At 41.9% G+C, this 18,659-nt stretch overlaps 1 protein-coding gene across 4 annotated transcripts in view; it reads right to left on the minus strand.

Annotated features, from left to right (window-relative positions):
* The window catches only part of LOC126341609 (uncharacterized), a 142,661-nt gene that overhangs the window by 27,661 nt on the left and 96,341 nt on the right, over positions 1-18,659 (minus strand). For 2 of the 4 annotated variants that reach the window (XM_050001786.1, XM_050001788.1), the window contains one exon: positions 3,021-3,196. In XM_050001786.1, coding sequence (XP_049857743.1) covers positions 3,021-3,196 — 176 coding nt within the window. Of the gene's footprint in view, positions 1-2,967; positions 3,197-18,659 lie in introns of all 4 variants that reach the window. The other 2 variants (XM_050001787.1, XM_050001789.1) reach the window with 1 other exon arrangement.

An 18,659-nucleotide genomic window follows, 5' to 3' on the forward strand; every position in this document is an offset into this window, starting at 1 on the left:
TGATCCATGGACTGGTGCAGGTTATAATAGAAATCAAAGTGGCTGATTTGACCTAACAATGTTTGAATCATGGTTTGTTGAAATTGTCTTGCCTTATGGCTGGCAATTAGAGGGATCTAAAGTGATTATAGGTAACAATCTTTCGAGTCACCTGTCGTATAACGTGATTAAACTGTGCCAGGGACAGGACATTAAATTTGTGCTTCTACGACCTAATTCTACTCATTTGTGTCAGCCACGTGTTGTGGCCTTTTTACACCTTTAAAACTTGCTTGGAGAAAGGTGCTAGATGACTGGAAATGGAAGACTAGAGGGGTGGGGCCAAAATCCGAATGTCCTAGGTTGTTGCAAAAAACTCTGAAAATATAGCTATCACGTCCAAATCAAATGTAACATCTGGGTTCAGGAAAGCAGGAATTTTTCCTTTCCGTTTCTATAGAGCCATTTCACAGATTACAGAATCAACTGATAACAATGCACATTGCACCAGCTCATCAAAAGTTTCTTGGGCACCAGCCTTCGAATTGCAATTGAAACAGCTTCGCTCTAATGAAACAAAAGGAAAACCGCGCCAAGCAAAGCGTTTAGCATTATCTCCAGGAAAATGAATTTTTATCAGTGACTTAAATGACAATGATAGTGACGGAGTTGCAAGCAGGGAGTCCCTATCTGGAACATCTAACCGTGGTCTACAACAGCACGAGTCAAATGAAAACGAAGAAATTGACAAGGAGAAGGATAAAGATTGGCATGAGTTTAAAGAAAATTATTTCTCCATAGTAAAATTCCCTACTAAAAAAAGGTTCAGGTGTTTTATTGGTAAAATTGAAAGCATCTCTAATGACACCTATGAAATGACATTTCTGAGAAAGAAAGTTCTTGATGGCAATGTTTATTTTGTCTTCCCAGAAACTGACGGTGCAACTGAGGTAGAAACAGCCCAAATTATTAAAAAAGTTGTTCCAGAACATAGATGGGAGGTAAATTTGTTTTTGAAGCTATAGATGATTATGACATTGAGTAAATACTTTTCACATTGAATATGACACACAATAACTAAAAATTAATATTTGTTTATCAAATTACGTGAATCCAAGTGTTTTATAGCAACAATCTCAAGTTTAATGTGGTTGTAAAAATTTGTTTAGTCTAGAAATTGTGAAATTTTGTTGCAATGACAGCAATATATTTTTTAAAAAAATGAAAATGGTGATTCCGTTCCTACATACAAAATGCAATCGTCATCGGATTCGCCCCAACTGTGGAGGTGAAACTGATCAACAATTAAATTAAAATAATAACGGCAATTATACACTAAAAATAACGTAATACATGAATATGTGGTAATCAAGGTTGTGAAATTAACATCTCTTAGGAGAGACACGCGCTTTTTTAGGGTGTTCAATTAATCTGAAGACATCAAATATCCAGAAAACTACACATCGGATCCGAACAATTTATAATTAAAATTTGTTGATACCAAACTCGACCCCCAACTTCCATGTGTGTGGGGAGGAGACGGTTGGGGGGGGGGGGGGGGTTGGGGAGTGGGACTGACCCTGCTTTTAGTCAGTTAATGTGAAAAGGCAGTATTACATTTAAAAAAGTATATGTTTACACAAAAAAACACTTTATAAGTATTACCATAACGTCAGTGGCGTTTGTTGCAGGATTCTAGTGCGAGTGGTTTAAGAGATACCGTATTTTGAAAAGTTTCTGCACCGATATTTGTACATATCTAAAAATCAAAACAAGTGCAAACACTAGTTATATTGATTCTGACCAGTAACGAGATGAGGTTACATTAAAAAACACCGAAATATTTGTAAAAATGAAAATTAACAATAACATTACTACTTATATCACTCACGATCATTTGAACTATGCGCTTAGGTTCCTGCCTAACCTCAACCTCTACAAATTAGCCACATTACAAAAACAGCCAAATAATTGTAAGAAACAACGTGGTATTTATAATTAGTAATCGCTTCGCTTGCAACAATTTTACATGTGGTCTTGTGTTCTTGCCTAAACGTACCCTCGGAAATCGTGCCAAATACGGAAATAAACAGCGAAATATTTGTGAGAAAAAAATAAAATTTTAGTTGCTACTGTTTTCTCTATACTCTCAGGTTCCACCTAAACCACGTACAAGTGCATCTCGATGTATCTGGAATTAACGGCATAGTTTATAAACATCATAGATTACACAATGACAGATAAAATTTGATAACAGGTCGCTTACACCCATCCTTTGCAACGTAAACTAATGACGTCACGAAGGATATCATTGGCCAGAGCAGACGGGTATAATCAGATCATGCGCTTGACCCCATCTCGGTACAGCCTTTTGATACAACACTAGGTCAGAGACATTCGTACCACTGTTTTTGCCTAACCCAGCCATTTATAATATGAGATTAGAAGACTGTGCTAACTCGTTTCAGCCCTATGCTAACAGATAAAGTAAGATGATTACTACGTGCTGAATAAAGTACCTCCACTTACCCGCTACACGACATCAGCATTAGAAACACGTTGGTGCAAAGATGCGGTTTTGTGTGGAAGATTACGAAGCACCTGGATACATAAATTCACACAAGACGCCTCTTGCTGATAGCAAAGAAAGTGTCAATGTCAGTGGAAACTACGTGGTATCCAGGAGTTCGTAAAGTGAAACGTATGTCAGACTAATGTGTTATCAGAGAGTTGACATAATGAGCTTTCACTGGAGATGGGAAGACTCGAAACACCGTGTGATCAATTTTGTTTAGGATTTGTACTGTTTCGCTGCATTTAATCAGGAGAGTACTGAAATGGTTTTCTCAACAAGGCTACAAACGATCACGATCTGCAAATCTCATCCATCTGTTTTGAAGCTCCTTTTGCGATGACCTCGTGTTGACACATTTTTTTATATCGATTCTTCTCGTCCTTAGGGTAATTCATCAGAAACATTTAACTTACTAGTATTAATGTTGCTACTGCTTTTGAGATGGCGTCAATGAGTGTCGACTCACCGACGGCGCTCTTGCCGAGAGCAGTGCACTTCACGGTGAATGTTTTGTCCCCGAGGCTGTCCTTGGATATCTGCACATCGAAGAGCGGTGGCGGCGCATTCTCTAAGTCACACATACGGCGTAGCTGGGACAGGTAGTCGTCACCGCCTAGGCAGACGTTCTCCATCACCCACAATCTGCAACACGTACCACTTACAAAATACGTGAAACGCTCTCGTCTAACAATATTTATGTCTAGCTCTGGAAAGCTGCAATTGTAAAGCTACCGATTTTCATTAGCAAAAACCAGTTACCACACATTCCAGCACAGTACAAATTAGTTCGGTATCATGAGATCTCAGTTCACCCCGATGCCGAGCTGGGGTTAGAGCATTCGTTGCTGCCAGAATGACAGCTGTATGTTATTTTCCGTGTATATCCCCAAATCATTTACAAATTTAATATGAGCTCTTCCTGTTATTCAATATACCCTCAATTAGTAAAATCTCCTAAGTTGCTGTTCTTCGTATTGTTGCAATTTCAATGACCAACGGTGTAGACAAGTATTCCGGTGTAGACAATAGTATTCCGTATATCTAAGAGACTTTATATAATGGGTACTGGTTGAACACGCAGCATGCATTAACATTGCCATCAGTACATACAGTAGAATTTTTAGAGAAAAGTAAAGTGTACTGCAATCATACAGAGACCGAGACTGAAGACCCTATGTCAAGTTTCATAATGAAATTGGTTTGTCATTTTGACTCAGCGAATATGTCTTCTATTCTGTGCGCGACACATATGTGAAATTTGTCGATCGTGAACGCTGCGTTGGCGTACGTCCTCTCTTCGCTGAGCAAATTGCTATTGAACATTTATTTCAATTCTAGATTGAACCAAGCTGTCCGGGATATCACGTTATCGTTGCAGTTTAACTATCTCACACCAAGAGGTGCCCAAATGAAAAACACCGTCATGGGCTTAGTGAGGATTTTCCTGTGCTCACCACTGAATTAAAGTCTGTAGTATGCTATTCAGCGATCCACTGCCATCTTGCTGTTTTATCAGTGGACCATGGGCCTTGTGTAGGTGGGATAGCTTGTATTATTCAACGATCCATATACACATATCTCAGGTGCAACTACCACGGCGGGGTATTTATGGAGAGGACACACTAACCAGTGGTTTCGGAAGAGGAAGAGCAATCATTTCAGTAATCGCGTTCTAGATGTTTGGATGCTCTGGTCTTGTGACATAAGCCAACATTGACTTAGTACATTGGTACTGCCAACGGCTGAAAGCAAGGAGAAACAGCATCTCTATATTTTACCGAGGGCATAAAGTTCTGCTCTATGTCTTAGGGTCTCCTTTTAGGTCAATATACCGCAGGTAAAATAGTCCCTCATTCGGAACTTCAGCAGGGCATTAAGCAAGAGAATGTTATCATCAGTGAAACATAAACTAACGTTCCACGGGTCGCAGCATGGAGTGTTGCATCAATTAACTGTGTATGTAGGTTAGAGAATTTTAAGAAGAAAATGGATAAGTTGAAGTTAGATATAGCGGTAATTAGTGAAGTCGATGGCAAGAATAACAATAATTCCGATCAGAAGAATTTTGGGTTATCAACACAAAATCTGATAGAGACATTGCATGAGTAGGTCTAATAACGAATAAGAAAATAGGAATGTGGGTGAGGTACTACGAACAGCATAGTGCATGCATTACACTGGGGTGACAAAAGTCATGAGACAGCACAACGCATACATACAGTCAGTGGTAGTATCGCATACACAAGGTATAAAAGGGCAGTGCATTGACAAAGCTATCATTTGTACTCTAGTGATTCGTGTGAAAAGGTTTCCGACGTGATTATGGCCACACGACGGGAATTAAAGGGAGGTTTACTATCTTTCACGCGAAGAAAGCACGTTCTTTGAGAATTTCTTTCTCGGGATCTGTTACAGATATCAAAATCAAATTTGGTCAAAATGTTTATTGATATTTCGTCTACAAACTGGAATTTTTTCGACTTGAAATGTCGAAGATCAAAGGCGGAACGAAACAAAATTTCAATGTAAACCTCCACGCGTGGTACGTGACAGGTCAGCCGGCTCGTCTGAAATCAAAACTGAGTTGACGTTAGCGCAGCATATAAGATTCTTTAGGAGTTGTACCTCGCTTGAGTTATTTGGACCATAGGAAACAAAATGGCGACCATTTGAAAAAAAATGGGGTTTTTTCATCGATTTTTCGACTTCTTCAGCCAAGTAAAAATATTGATAGTTGATGGATCGGAATAAAAGTGGCATATCTCGTAGACAATTTAGTTAGCTTCGTCGGAAACAAAGAATCATACCAATCGGATCAGTAGATTTGGAATTACCACACCGCGCGATAAAAAGAAAGTTATTTCGAGAAAAACGCGTTTGAAGTTTTGACTACATATAAATGCAATATTACACAACTTACGTTCAATCTCCTATTCCGGGTCCATAAACTAGTCCTTCCTCTTCCTCACATAGGGCGCTCTGCTCGATTTGGGCCATCCTGCGCTGCTCCAGAGCCGCTCGTACGGCCGGTGACAAGCGGTTTTCTGCCGCTTGAATGCGATAGTCCTCCGAATGCCTGGCGAACTGCGTCGAATTGAGTCCCAGGGTGACGTCCATCGTTATAATGGCCTTCAGAATTGCTGATTATCCTTCGTTGAAGCTGCTCACTGCCAGGAAAGTCGCTATCTCCACAGTCTTCGCACCAGAATGCAAATGCTTGGGGCTAACTTCCAAACACGGGCGTTCAACCTTTCATTTGAATTTTGTGTGTTTCCTCCCAAGCACCGGTACGATAACTCGTCCTCCGACAGAAAAAAATTGGTGCTTGAAAAAGGCCGATTTCAGGAAGGTGCATTTTTTGTTCAACTGCGAATAACAAGCATTTCCGTTCCGTATTCGGAAAAAAATGTTTCAGCGGTGCATTCCAAACACTTTTATGGATCCAAAACTTCAATTTTATGGGGGTAGGAAGTGAAACGGGCAGACTTGGAGCAGGAGAGGCACCACAGGACATTTTAATTTACACTGTCTATACTTTTACAAATAAATTCATAAGACTTTGTTAGCATGACCAGGAAGGATTCAGGATTCACACTCATAGCAGAGGAAGTTCAAAAACATAACAAAACAATTTTTTTTTACATGCGAAATTTCTTCATTTTTTTCACTTGGTATTGGGTGCATTTGTTGCTGTAGGTACACTTTTCTTCATAAGTAAGAGAGATTATTCGATGAATTTCGCACAGCATACAAACCATACTGACAGGTGTATGAAACTCTAGAATTTCCAAAAATCTGTTAAAAATTGTGGTAAAAATTGAGATAATTAACTATAAAATTCGAGTTTTCTCTAAACACGAAGTTTAATACGTAACAGCCCATTCATTTTTCCATAGATTAGATAAATTCTAGAGTTTCATATACCTGTAAGTGTGATTTGTAAGCTGTTCAAAATTCATGGAAGAATCTGTCTTACTTATGAAGAAAAGTGTACCTATAGCAACAAATGCAGCCAATAGTAAGTGAAAAAAATCATGAAATTTCACATTTCAAAAATAATATTTTTTCATGTTTTTGAACTTCCACGGCTATCAGTGTGAGTTCCGAATCCTTCCTGGTCATGCTGACAAAGTTTTATTAATTTATTTGTAAAAGTATATTAATATGTCTGTGGTGCCTCTCTTTCTCGAAGTCGGCCCGTTTGACGTCCTACCTCCCTTTAAAAAAAATCGATTTTTTGAACCAAAAGATAGTAAACCTCCCCTTAATAGACTTTAAACGCGGAATGGCAGTAGGAGCTAGACGAATTGGACATTTCATTTCGGAAATCGTTGGCGAATTCAATATTCCGAAAGTCATAGTGTCAAGAGCGTGCCGAGAATACTAAATTTCAGGCATTACCTTCCACCACGTGAAACGCAGTGGCCGGCGACCGTCACATGACGACCGACAACATCGGCGTTTGCATTGACTTGTTGATGGTAACTGACAATTAATACTGCGTCAAATGACGGCAGAGATCAATGTGGGACTACGACGAACGTATCTGTTAGGACAGTGCGGTGACATTTTGCGTTAATGGGCTATGGCAGCAGACGACTAACGCGAGTGCCTTTGCATCTCCTGCGTTCATGACCATATCGTTTAGACTGTAGACGACTGGAAATCCGTTGCCTATTGAGATGAGACCCGCTTTCAGTTGGTAAGCCCGCATCTCGTGGTCGTGCGGTAGCGTTCTCGCTTCCCACGCCCGGGTTCCCGGGTTCGATTCCGGCGGAGTCAGGGATTTTCTCTGCCTCGTGATGGCTGGATGTTGTGTGATGTCCTGAGGTTAGTTAGGTTTAAGTAGTTCTAAGTTCTAGGGGACTGATGACCTGAGATGTTAAGTCCCATAGTGCTCAGAGCCATTTAAACCATTCAGTTGGTAAGAGCTGATGGTGTAGTTCGAGTGTGGCACCATGGACTCATAGTTGTTGAAAAGCACTGTGCAAGCCGGTGGTGGCTCCACAATGGTGTGGGCTGCATTTACACGTTCCAACTGAACCCATCACTGATTAGAAATGGTTATGTTCAGCTATTTCGACACCATTTGCAGCCATTCATGGTCTTCATGTTCCCAAACAACGATTGAAGTTTTATGAATGACAACTCGCCGCACTATGGGGCCACAATTGTTCGCGATTGATTTGATGAACATTCTGGACAATTCGTGTGAATGGTTTGTCCACCCATCGAACATTTATGGAACATAATCGAGAGGTTAGATTCTTCACAAAATCCTGCACCGGCAACACTGTCCCAACTATGGACGGCTTTAGAAGCAGTACGGCTAAATATTTCTGCAGGAGACTTCCAACGACTTGTGACCCGATGCCACTTCGAGTTACTGCACTATGTCGGCCAAAAGGAGGTTCGACACGATATTAGTTACCTCAGTGTATAACAGCCACGACAGAAACAAATCCAAATTTCAGCAAAGTAGTACAAGTTTATATACTTACTACTTCCGTAGATGATGAAGAGACTGGATGGGGAATGGGATAAAAGAAATTCGTCTGATAGTTCAGGGAGCCCAAAATTAAATTTTGTTTGGAGGCTGGATGTCGATAGTACGGAAACGAAGACAAGGAAAAACACGTGGACACGCTGAAAAGTATTGCCTCTGAATTTCTTATGTGAAAACTCTCAAATCTTTTTAAATGAAACAAACGTTATTAATATTCTACATATTTATTCTTCATGTCTACATATTTGCAGCCCTCTGCCGCTAGAGGACTCCGATTTGTAGCGTGTAACGCGGCAGGGTGTAACGTAACTGTCTATCCTGAGAAACAGACTGCACTAATCCGGTTTCGAATTCGAAGAGTTCGTCCACACATGTCCTCTCCTTGAGCATGATAATGCCACACCACACATGAGAGCTGAGACATCTGCATCAATCGGACGCCTTGGGTTCAGTGTCGTAAACCATCCTCCATTCAGTCCCGACTTGGCCCCGTCCGATTTTAATTTGTTTTCTAATCTTAAAGAACACCTTAGAGAACTTCACTTTGGCAATGACGAAGTGGTGCAAGTAGAGATAAGGTTGTGACTTCGTCAACAAAGTGAAACATTCTACAGTAATCTTAAGTGTGGGGAACAAATGAAACGGAATCTGCCTGGTAGACTTTAGCACAGATTATAATGTAATTAAGGCTAACCCCGATTAAACAATAATGAAAGAAAACTGTATACGTGGAAGATTCCTGGAGGCACTGGAAGTTTTCAAATGACTGTATTATGGTAATATAAAGATTTCTAAATCAGATTTTAAACGTAAAGCATTTTCAGATGCTGATGGACTGTGGAGCTCGCACGACGGCCAATGAGTACCGCAGCCACATACACCCCTCCTTGACGATCACGTTTCCCGACGGCTTCGGTATTTTATAATAATCTCAGTTCCAAAAAGGCAGGTGAGAGTGTTACCAAAGTATCAGTTAAATAAGTAATGACTGCAAAATACTGAAACTAATTATTTACAGAAAAATGGAAAAACTGGTAGGAATATACATCGAGAAGAACCAGTCTGGGTTCCGGAGAAATGCAGAGACACGCGAGGCAACACTGACCCTACGACTTGTCTTAGAAAATAGGTTGAAGAAAGGTGCAAGCATATGTTTTATCATCTCACAGCCCAAACCGCTGATGGTAGAAACTTGAAATTTGCAGAAGGTCAACTGATCTTATGTTGTAGGCATCGTTTAAGAATTGATTTTTCGAAATTCTAACCATAAGGGACGGAAACAGGCGATGAAGTTTTTTTTAAAAAAACGTCGCAATTGAGGCAATTTTGAAGTTAGACATACGAAAATTTATATTTGGTTTCTCGGTCTGAAATGAAAAAATATGTGTTTCAGTATTTTTGGAAATTTAACCCTGTTGGGGTGAAATAGTGGGTGAAAGCTTTTCTTCGAAAGTATTTCGCTGTTAAATAACTAGTAAAGTATTTTTAAACTTGCATCTGTGAACAATGCTCTTTGACTTCTCGTTTGCAAATAAAAAAATGTGTTTCTGGAAATTCAGCTCCTAAGGTAGTGCAATACGACAAGCAAATATTTAAGAAAATATATTGTTACATTAAAAAAATTAAAGCTTAGTTTATGAAAATTGGTATTTCACTTATCTGTTAGATATAAAGAAATATTTGTTGAGGGATGAAAGTTGCTATGGAAATATATCTCCACAAGAACGAAAAAGGCATGGTTAAGAAAAACTTTGGACTCCAGCTACCAGAATCGCTTTCTGGTGAGAAGTACAATCAGAAAAGACCACGCTTATATGGCCTTAATTAGCTTGAAAAGCTTATAATGTGTTGCAAATTTGTGAGCAACATAAAAATTCGATTAAATAAAAACAAAGAAATCTCTGCAGGCCATTCAGTCTACGCGAGCGAAGCAGCGTGTAACGTTTGTATATTCTAGAATATTCTATGTTTATTTAAATACCAGCAGTATGGATACTCCATGTTTGTATAAGTCGCTGCACTACACGCCTAGGAGATCAGCTCAGTTGTGGCTGTACGCTGATTTTCGTAATAAACGTGTTTTCGGAGTCAGTGTTGTATTCAATGTTGATCCTACTTTCAAATTTGGAGATGAGTGTGGTTACGAAATGACAAATATTGATGAAAAATACTGCACTAAGCAAATTAAATACAACTACACTCATGCTCATAAATTAAGGATAACGCTGATACATGGTGAAACAACGCTCTGGTGGGCGGTTTGAGGGTTTAAATCGCCTCGGGGTATGACCATACGGTGCATTTGACCTGCGGTCGTCGCACGGTGGCGCTGGCAGCAGTCCACATACGCAGAGGTGTGTTGGTGCATGTCAGAGTACAGTGCAGCGAGTAAGTGTGCAGACGTTTTCAGACTTTCTAATGGTGACTGTGTGTTGAAAATGGCTCAAAGAACTCATATTGATGACGTTATGAGGGGTAGATTACTAGGGCGACTGGAAGCTGGTCAAACACAGCAGGTCGTAGCACGAGCCCTCTGTGTGCCACAAAGTGTGATCTCAAGATATGGAAACAATTCCAGGAGACAGGAAACGTGTCCAGGCGCTATAGTACGGGACGTCCACAGCGTACAACACCACAAGAAGACCGATATCTCACCGTCAGTGCTTGCAGACGGCCACGGAGTACTGCAGGTTATTGAACGCAGTTTTCCGAAATTCCTTCACCAGGAAAGACGAATGGAATATTCCAGAATTTGAAACACTAACAGCTGATAGCATGAGTTTCTTAGAAGTACATACCTTAGGGGTTGCGAAGCAACTCAAATCGCTCGATACGGGCAAGTCTTCAGGTCCAGATTGTATACCGATTAGGTTCCTTTTAGATTACTCTGATACAATAGCTCCCTACTTAGCAATCATATACAACCGCTCGCTCACCGATAGATCTGTACCTACAGATTGGAAAATTGCGCAGGTCGCACCAGTGTTTAAGAAGGGTAGTAGGAGTAATCCATCGAACTACAGCCCTATATCATTGACGTCGGTTTGCAGTAGGGTTTTGGAGCATATACTGTATTCAAACATTATGAATCACCTCGAAGGGAACGATCTATTGATACGTAATCAGCATGGTTTCAGAAAACATCGTTCTTGTGCAACGCAGCTAGCTCTTTATTCGCACGAAGTAATGGCCGCTATCGACAGGGGATCTCAAGTTGATTCGGTATTTCTAGATTTCCGGAAAGCTTTTGAAACCGTTGCTCACAAGCGACTTCTAATCAAGCTGCGGGCCTATGGGGTGTCGTCTCAGTTGTGCGACTGGATTCGTGATTTCCTGTCAGGAAGGTCGTAGTTCGTAGTAATAGACGGCAAATCATCGAGTAGAAGTGATATCAGGTGTTCTCCAGGGAAGCGTCATGGGGCCTCTGCTGTTCCTGATCTATATAAATGACATGGGTGACAATCTGAGCAGTTCTCTTAGGCTGTTCGCAGATGATGCTGTAACTTACCGTCTAGAAATGTCATCCGAAGACCAGTATCAGTTGCAAAGCGATTTAGAAAAGATTGCTGTATGGTGTGGCAGGTGGCAGTTGACGCTAAATAACGAAAAGTGTGAGGTGATCCACAAGAGTTTCAAAAGAAATCCGTTGGAAATCTATTACTCGATAAATAGGACAATTCTCAAGGCTGTCAATTCAACTAAGTACCTGGGTGTTAAAATTAGGAACAACTTCAGCTGGATAGACCACATAGATAATACTGTGGGGAAGGTGAGCCAAAGGTTACGTTTCATTGGCAGAACACTTAGAAGATGCAACAAGTCCACTAAAAAGACAGCTTACATTACACTCGTTCGTCCTCTGTTAGAATATAGCTGCGCAGTGTGGGATCCTTACCAGGTGGGACTGACGGAGGACATCGAAAGGGTGCAAAAAAGGGCAGCTCGTTTTGTATTATCAAGTAATAGGGGAGAGAGTGTGGCAGATATGATACGCGAGTTGGGATGAAAGTCATTAAAGCAAAGACGTTTTTCGTCGCGGCGAGATCTATTTACGAAGTCTCAGTCACCAACTTTCTCTTCCGAATGCGAAAATATTTTGTTGGAGCCCAACCTACATAGGTAGGAACGATCATCAAAATAAAATAAGAGAAATCAGAGCTCGTACAGAAAGGTTTAGGTGTTCGTTTTTCCCGCGCGCTGTTCGGGAGTGGAATGGTAGAGAGATAGTATGATTGTTGTTCGATGAACCCTCTGCCAAGCACTTAAATGTAAATTGCAGAGTAATCATGTAGATGTAGATGGCGCCTTGTTCGGGACCTTGCCGCAGCCACTGTAACAGTTGTCTCCATACACACAGTCTAGAGACGAATGAACAGACATGGTTTATTCACCTGGAGACCTGCAAGGTGCGTTACTGACCCCTGGTCACAGGGTCTCGTGTCAAGAACACAGTACTTGGTCACTGGAACAGTGGTCCCAGCTTATGCTCACGGACGAGTCCAGGTATAGTCTGAACAGTGATTCTCGCTGGGTTTTCATCTGGCGTGAACCAGGAACCAAATACCAACCCCTTAATGGCCTTGAAAGGGACCTGTATGGAGGTCACGGTTTGATAGTGTTGGGTGATATTATGATTGGTGCACGTACACCTCTTCATGTCTTTGACAGAGGAATTGTAACAGGACAGGTGTATCGGGACGTCATTTTTCACCAGTATGTCCGCCTTTTCAGGGGTGCAGTGGGTCTCACCATCCTCCTGATGGATGATAACGCACGGCCCCACCGAGCTGCCATCGTGGAGGAGTACCTTACAACAGAATATATCAGGTGAATGAAGTCGCCTGCCTGTTTTCCAGACCTAAACTCCATCGATCGACGTATCGCTGCACGCCTTCAAACCCCTACGACACTTCAGAAGCTCCGACAGGCACTGGTGCAAGAATGGGAGGCTATACCCCAGCAGCTGCTCAACCACCTGATCCAGAGTATGCCAACCCGTTGTGCGGCCTGCGTACGTGTGCATGGTGTTCATATCGCATATTGATGTCGGGGTACATGCGTAGGAAACAGTGGCGTTTTCTAGCACATGTTGTTTTGGGACGGTTTTCTCAACTTATCACCAATACTGTGGACTTACAGATCTGTGTGGTGTGTGTTCCCTATGTGCCTATGCTATTAGCGCCAGTTTTGTGTAGTGCCACGTCGTGTGGCACCACATTCTGCAATTACCTTAATTTATGAGCATGCGTGTAGTATAAATTTTCTAGAAAACTTGAAAGTAAAACAAAATCTATATGTTGTAGTTTATGGGAGGTCTTGTACATTGGTTTTAATATGATGGATAGTAAAGAAAGAACTTCGTCAACTTTCTTTGCTCCTCACAAATTATTAATACTGCACAAATTATTAATTATACGATATAGCAGTGCCGGTGTTACTCTGATGACGATGCAGTGCGGCGACAACAGTCGCTACTGAACACATCAGATGAATTCTCAATTGCGCACAATGACTAACATCAGCTGTAGAATGGAGTGACAACAATGGGAATTTGTGCTGGACCGGAAGTCGAACCTGAATTTCCCTCTTATCGCGAGCGGTCGCCTTACAATTTAGCTATGCGTGTACGGACGCAGGCCCGACTCCAACATCCTTATGTCGTCAGGCATGCGTTTACGACCTGCACCCGCACATCCATTATGTGTATTCCCGTACAGATCAGACGTTGTTCTTCAAACTCGCGAGCCCGGTATCGGCAGATAAATATGATATTGCAGTGCTTGTGTTATTCTGATACCGCGGCGTCCACAGCCGTTACTAAATACATCAGATGCATTCGCAATTGCGAATAATTACCACCATCAGCTGTATAACGGAATGACGACAACGATAATTTGTACCGGATCTGTACGGCAATACACATAAGGGGTTGTGAGTACTGATGGTAGACGTATGGTCGACGTCATATGGAAGTTTGGCTCTGGTCGTGGGTCGTGCACTCATAGCCAACCGGTGGCTGGGACGGTAGCTCAGCGTGTTAGGTCAGAGGGTTAGCTGCACTCTGTAATGAAAAACTGAGTGAAAAGATCAACAATGAATTTGAACGGGTGTCATGGGACGTCCGCCCCAAACAAAGACAACGAACAATAACGAACAAAATAACCCAAAAAAAAAGTGGTAAGGCGACCGCTCCCGATAAGCGGGAAATCGGGGTTCGAGTCATTATTCATAATTGCGAATTCATCTGATGTTATTAATTATAAATGAAAAGAGCCCTAATTAATGGATGAGCACAAAATCTCTTTCCAGAAAATGTGTTTTTATTGTAATTTTATTTGAATTTCCTAGCTATGAGCGAAGCAAACTCATTGAAGTCGTGTTTAACAGTCTGTCGTATTTTACCTACATTTCAACTTGTTTTTAGCATCAATATCAACTGCACATGTTTCAAGATAAGACACAGATTTTTCATTTAAGTCGTTACATGGCAGCAAATTAAAAGCCTATGAAATGGTGTGATATATGTGAGGTCTTCTTTCCATTTCCCTTATTAATCCATCAAATACTTGAAAGCACTCCGGCTCGAAGGTCCTCGCTTAGGTCCTCGTAGGTGTAAATCGTTAAGAATCTTAAAGCTTCAGTCACGAAGCACATTTTCTTCAGCACTCGTTTGCCGATCCATGAATCCCACAACACCACGGCGAAGCAGAAGCATCGACTATTGTTGGACATTAATGAGCTATTCAGGAGGCAGCTGTATGAAACATGAGCACGCCTACTGTTGGCACATAAACCATCTTAGCGACAGACGTTTGTTTGGTAGAAGTTCTTTCTTCATTATGTTACTCGTACGAAATGGCACTACACACTGTCTAGTATCATTAATATGACGACCTGTGAAACGGCTGAATAACCCCTTTTGCAGCGCGGAACGCGCGAAACGTGCCACGCGGGATTAGACGAGCGGTCTTAGGCGCTGCAGTCACGGACTGTGCGGCTGGTCCCGGCGGAGGTTCGAGTCCTCCCTCGGACATGGATGTCTGTGTTTGTCCTTAGGATAATTTAGGTTAAGTAGTGTGTAAGCTTACGGACTGATGACCTTAGCAGTTAAGTCCCATAACATTTCACACACATTTGAACACATTTTTCGCGCGAAACGTGCAGGAAAAGAGTCAGTGAAGTTCTGGAAAGTACCGACAGGAATATGGAGCCATGCCTAGCCCAGGTCCTTAGTAAAGGTTTCTCGGTTGAGGATTCATGGCTCGAACAGTCCGATCTAGGTGGTTCCACAGATTTTCAATTGGGTCTTAAATCCGGGGAGTTTGGTGGATAGAGCAATACGGTAAACTAATCCTAGTGGCCTTCGAAACACGCACTGAAGCCGGGTTCACACACGCAGCGAAAGTATCGCCACAAGTCAAGTCATTCTGGAGTGACGCTGTGAGCTACCGTTCACACAGGACGCCACAAATTCTACGTAATTGCGCAGTTTGCTAAATGGCATCACCTGTCTCAGCTGAAATGATTCGGGCCTGCGTTAATGTTGTAGCGCAAATTGTGGCATTAGAACTAAGCGAAGAGATAACAACAAAGAAACGGATTAAACGGCTGTACATATTACTAAATAAGATGTTTTGGAAACATAATAAACGTAAAATATTACTTACCAAAGTGTTTCTCGTCTCTCTTGTCTCGACCACATGTTTTAAGAACCGGTCTGCAGCTTCAAACCAAGCAAGGCTGGGTTTATAAATACCGTCTGTAGACGCACCACTCTTAAGTGATTTCAGTACTTTTTTATGTTCATTCATGTAAGCATTTCGAATGCTTCGAATTTTTAATTTTGTTGTAGCTACATCAATTCCAGGTACATATTCACGCGTACTGTTTACTATTTCAATTAATGCAGCATCTCTCAAATTTCTGTCTTTGTATGATTCGCTTTTGTGGTTCAAAGGCATTCTCGTTCTTGATACACCTCCAAGAATCTCATAATTGTCGCTGTTGACCTTTTTTTCGACATATTAATAGCAAACGCACAAACAAAAGCACTATCTGCGAAAGAAAACGCACTATAAAGGTTTGCATCCAGTCGCGAGGTAGCAATCGAATGACGTTATTCGATTGTGGAGAAGGAAAAATGGCGCAACAAAGTAGAACCAAGTTCAACTTTTTGTGGCGTGACAAAAGTTGCGCTTCTTAAATGGCGCCACCAAAAACTAGGAGCTCACACATGCAACTACAAAGCAACTGCAGTTTGCCATTAGCAGTGGCGATACTTTTGTTGCCTGTGTGAACCTGGCTTAACGCTGCAAGCTCTGTGACACGTTGCATTGTCTCCTCGTAGATGCCATCGTTCCGAGGAAAAACAAACTGCATGTACAGTTCGACAGGGTCCCCAAGACTAGATGCGTACTAGCATTGGTCCATTGTGCCTTCCTGAATGATGCGATCGACCACGAAATGCCACGAAAATATTCCCATACCAAAAGCTGCCTCGAATGCTGCAGTATCTCTGTTTCCAGGCTTTTCACGAGTACACGACAACGGCCGTCTGCCCGATGGAGCATAAAACGTCATTCATCTGAAAAGCGCACCTATAGCCACTCAGTGGACGTCCAGTTGCGGTTTTGGCGTGCAAATCTCGGTCTTCGTCACCGATGAACAGCAGTCAGCATGGGTGTATGATCCAGGCGCCTACTGCGTAGACCTACACGCAGCAACGCTGATCGGTCGTTGAGGAGATGCCGTCGGTATACTACCCTTGGTTCATCTGGGCCGTCAGTTGGTCAATTGTTGCCCGTACGCATCTCCGCAGCCATCCTTCACCCCTCTCATCTATGGCCTGTAGTGAACCACAGTTGCCTCGGCGTCGGATTTGGATAGGGGCATTGTTCCATGCACGCTATACTTAAACAACGGCGGTAAGCGAACAATTCATAAACTTGGCCGTTTCGGAAATGCTTCCATCCTTGGTCCTATGTCCACTGATCATGTTCTTTCCCGCGCGACCGCTATGGTCGCAGGTGCGAATCCTGCCTCGGCTATGGATGTGTGTGATGTCCTTAGTTAGGTTTAAGTAGTTCGAAGTTCTAGGGGACTGATGACCTCAGATGTTAAGTCCCATAGTGCTCAGAGCCATTTGAACCATGTCCTTTTGGTAGCTCCATTTCAGGCATTATATAACCTCCATTGCTAGTGAGTGGTTACTGCACGTTGACATCGAACACAGGTGGTGCTCACATTAATGTGATTGGACCGTGTAGAACTGAAACTGTGACACATATGCGTTAACGGTCGCCGACTTGACGGAAACGCTTGTGATCGTACGTAGAACACTACAACGGACAGTAGAACGCATGTGCATTTCCCGATTAATTCTTAAAACGTGTCTTTCTTGTCTTTTTCGGTCAGCGTCTGCACCCCGTCTTGCCTGGGTCTTTGGCAGGAACGTGCCTTGCCTCCCTCACGGTATGTCCCTGCTCCTCTTGTCTCTTGTTGACAAATCTTAACTGTCACGCTGCCAACATAACCTAATTTCGCCCCGCTACAAACGCAAGTCGTTGTTACTTAGGCCGGTATTACACTACCAAATTCTTTGCCAAATATCTGATCACATATTCGTCAAATATATTTGACAAAGATCTTTGACGTGGGGCTAAAATGTGGTATTACACTGTCATCATATTTTTCGCCCAAGTCAAGATGGCTGACAACAACAACTTGTTATTAGCCGCAGTAGTTGCATGTACCACAATTGCAGTGTGTGCACCTGCGGAAGAGAAGCGGGGTAACAAAAAGGAAACGTACCTGAGTGAAACCATGGATTTTACGACACGATAAACGTATTCAACAAAACTTGTTACGTGAGCTTATAGTGGAGGACATCAAGTCGTACATCAATTACTTAAGAATATATGAGCATACATTTCAGTATGTGCTCATGAAGTGTATCCTCATATCACAAAGCACAATACTCACTGAAGAACTGTTATATCTGCAGAAGACAGGCTCACTGTAACACTCAGATTGCTTGCTACAGGAGAGAGTTAGGTTAGGTTAGGTCTCCAATCTCCTTAATCAGTTTTTGTATTCAGGGTGCCTCATGTTGTAAAGCGCCTCATCAGCTTTATACATCTCTATTAATTTTGTAGTTGTCGGTACACACCAATTGTATTTACCGGCAATGTTTATAAAAACACTACAGATGACAGAACGCTGCAGCAATGCTAGCGCTCCACGTGGTAACATGTCACAGAAGGCAAGTAACTTTTTCGATCAAATCTACAGCGAGGCCCTAGGTTTGATCAAATATATTTGACGACAGACGAGATTTGACAAAGTTCCCTATTAAAACATCAAAGTTCTTTGACAAAAATATTTGACAAAGACATCTGACAAAGAAATTTGATAGTGTAATATCTGCCTTACCGACTGCAGAAAAGGAGACCAAGAAGCTACTAGGTAAATCCGCAATAATGCAACAGCTACCAGAGCTATTCGCCACACTTACACCAACCATCCAGGTTTCCATTTTCTCACATTGAATTGCAAATCATATTCCACGTTCTCACTAAAGATCACGTCACATACCGTATC

This window comes from Schistocerca gregaria, chromosome 1 (genome assembly GCF_023897955.1).
Source record: "Schistocerca gregaria isolate iqSchGreg1 chromosome 1, iqSchGreg1.2, whole genome shotgun sequence".
NCBI lineage: Eukaryota > Metazoa > Arthropoda > Insecta > Orthoptera > Acrididae > Schistocerca > Schistocerca gregaria.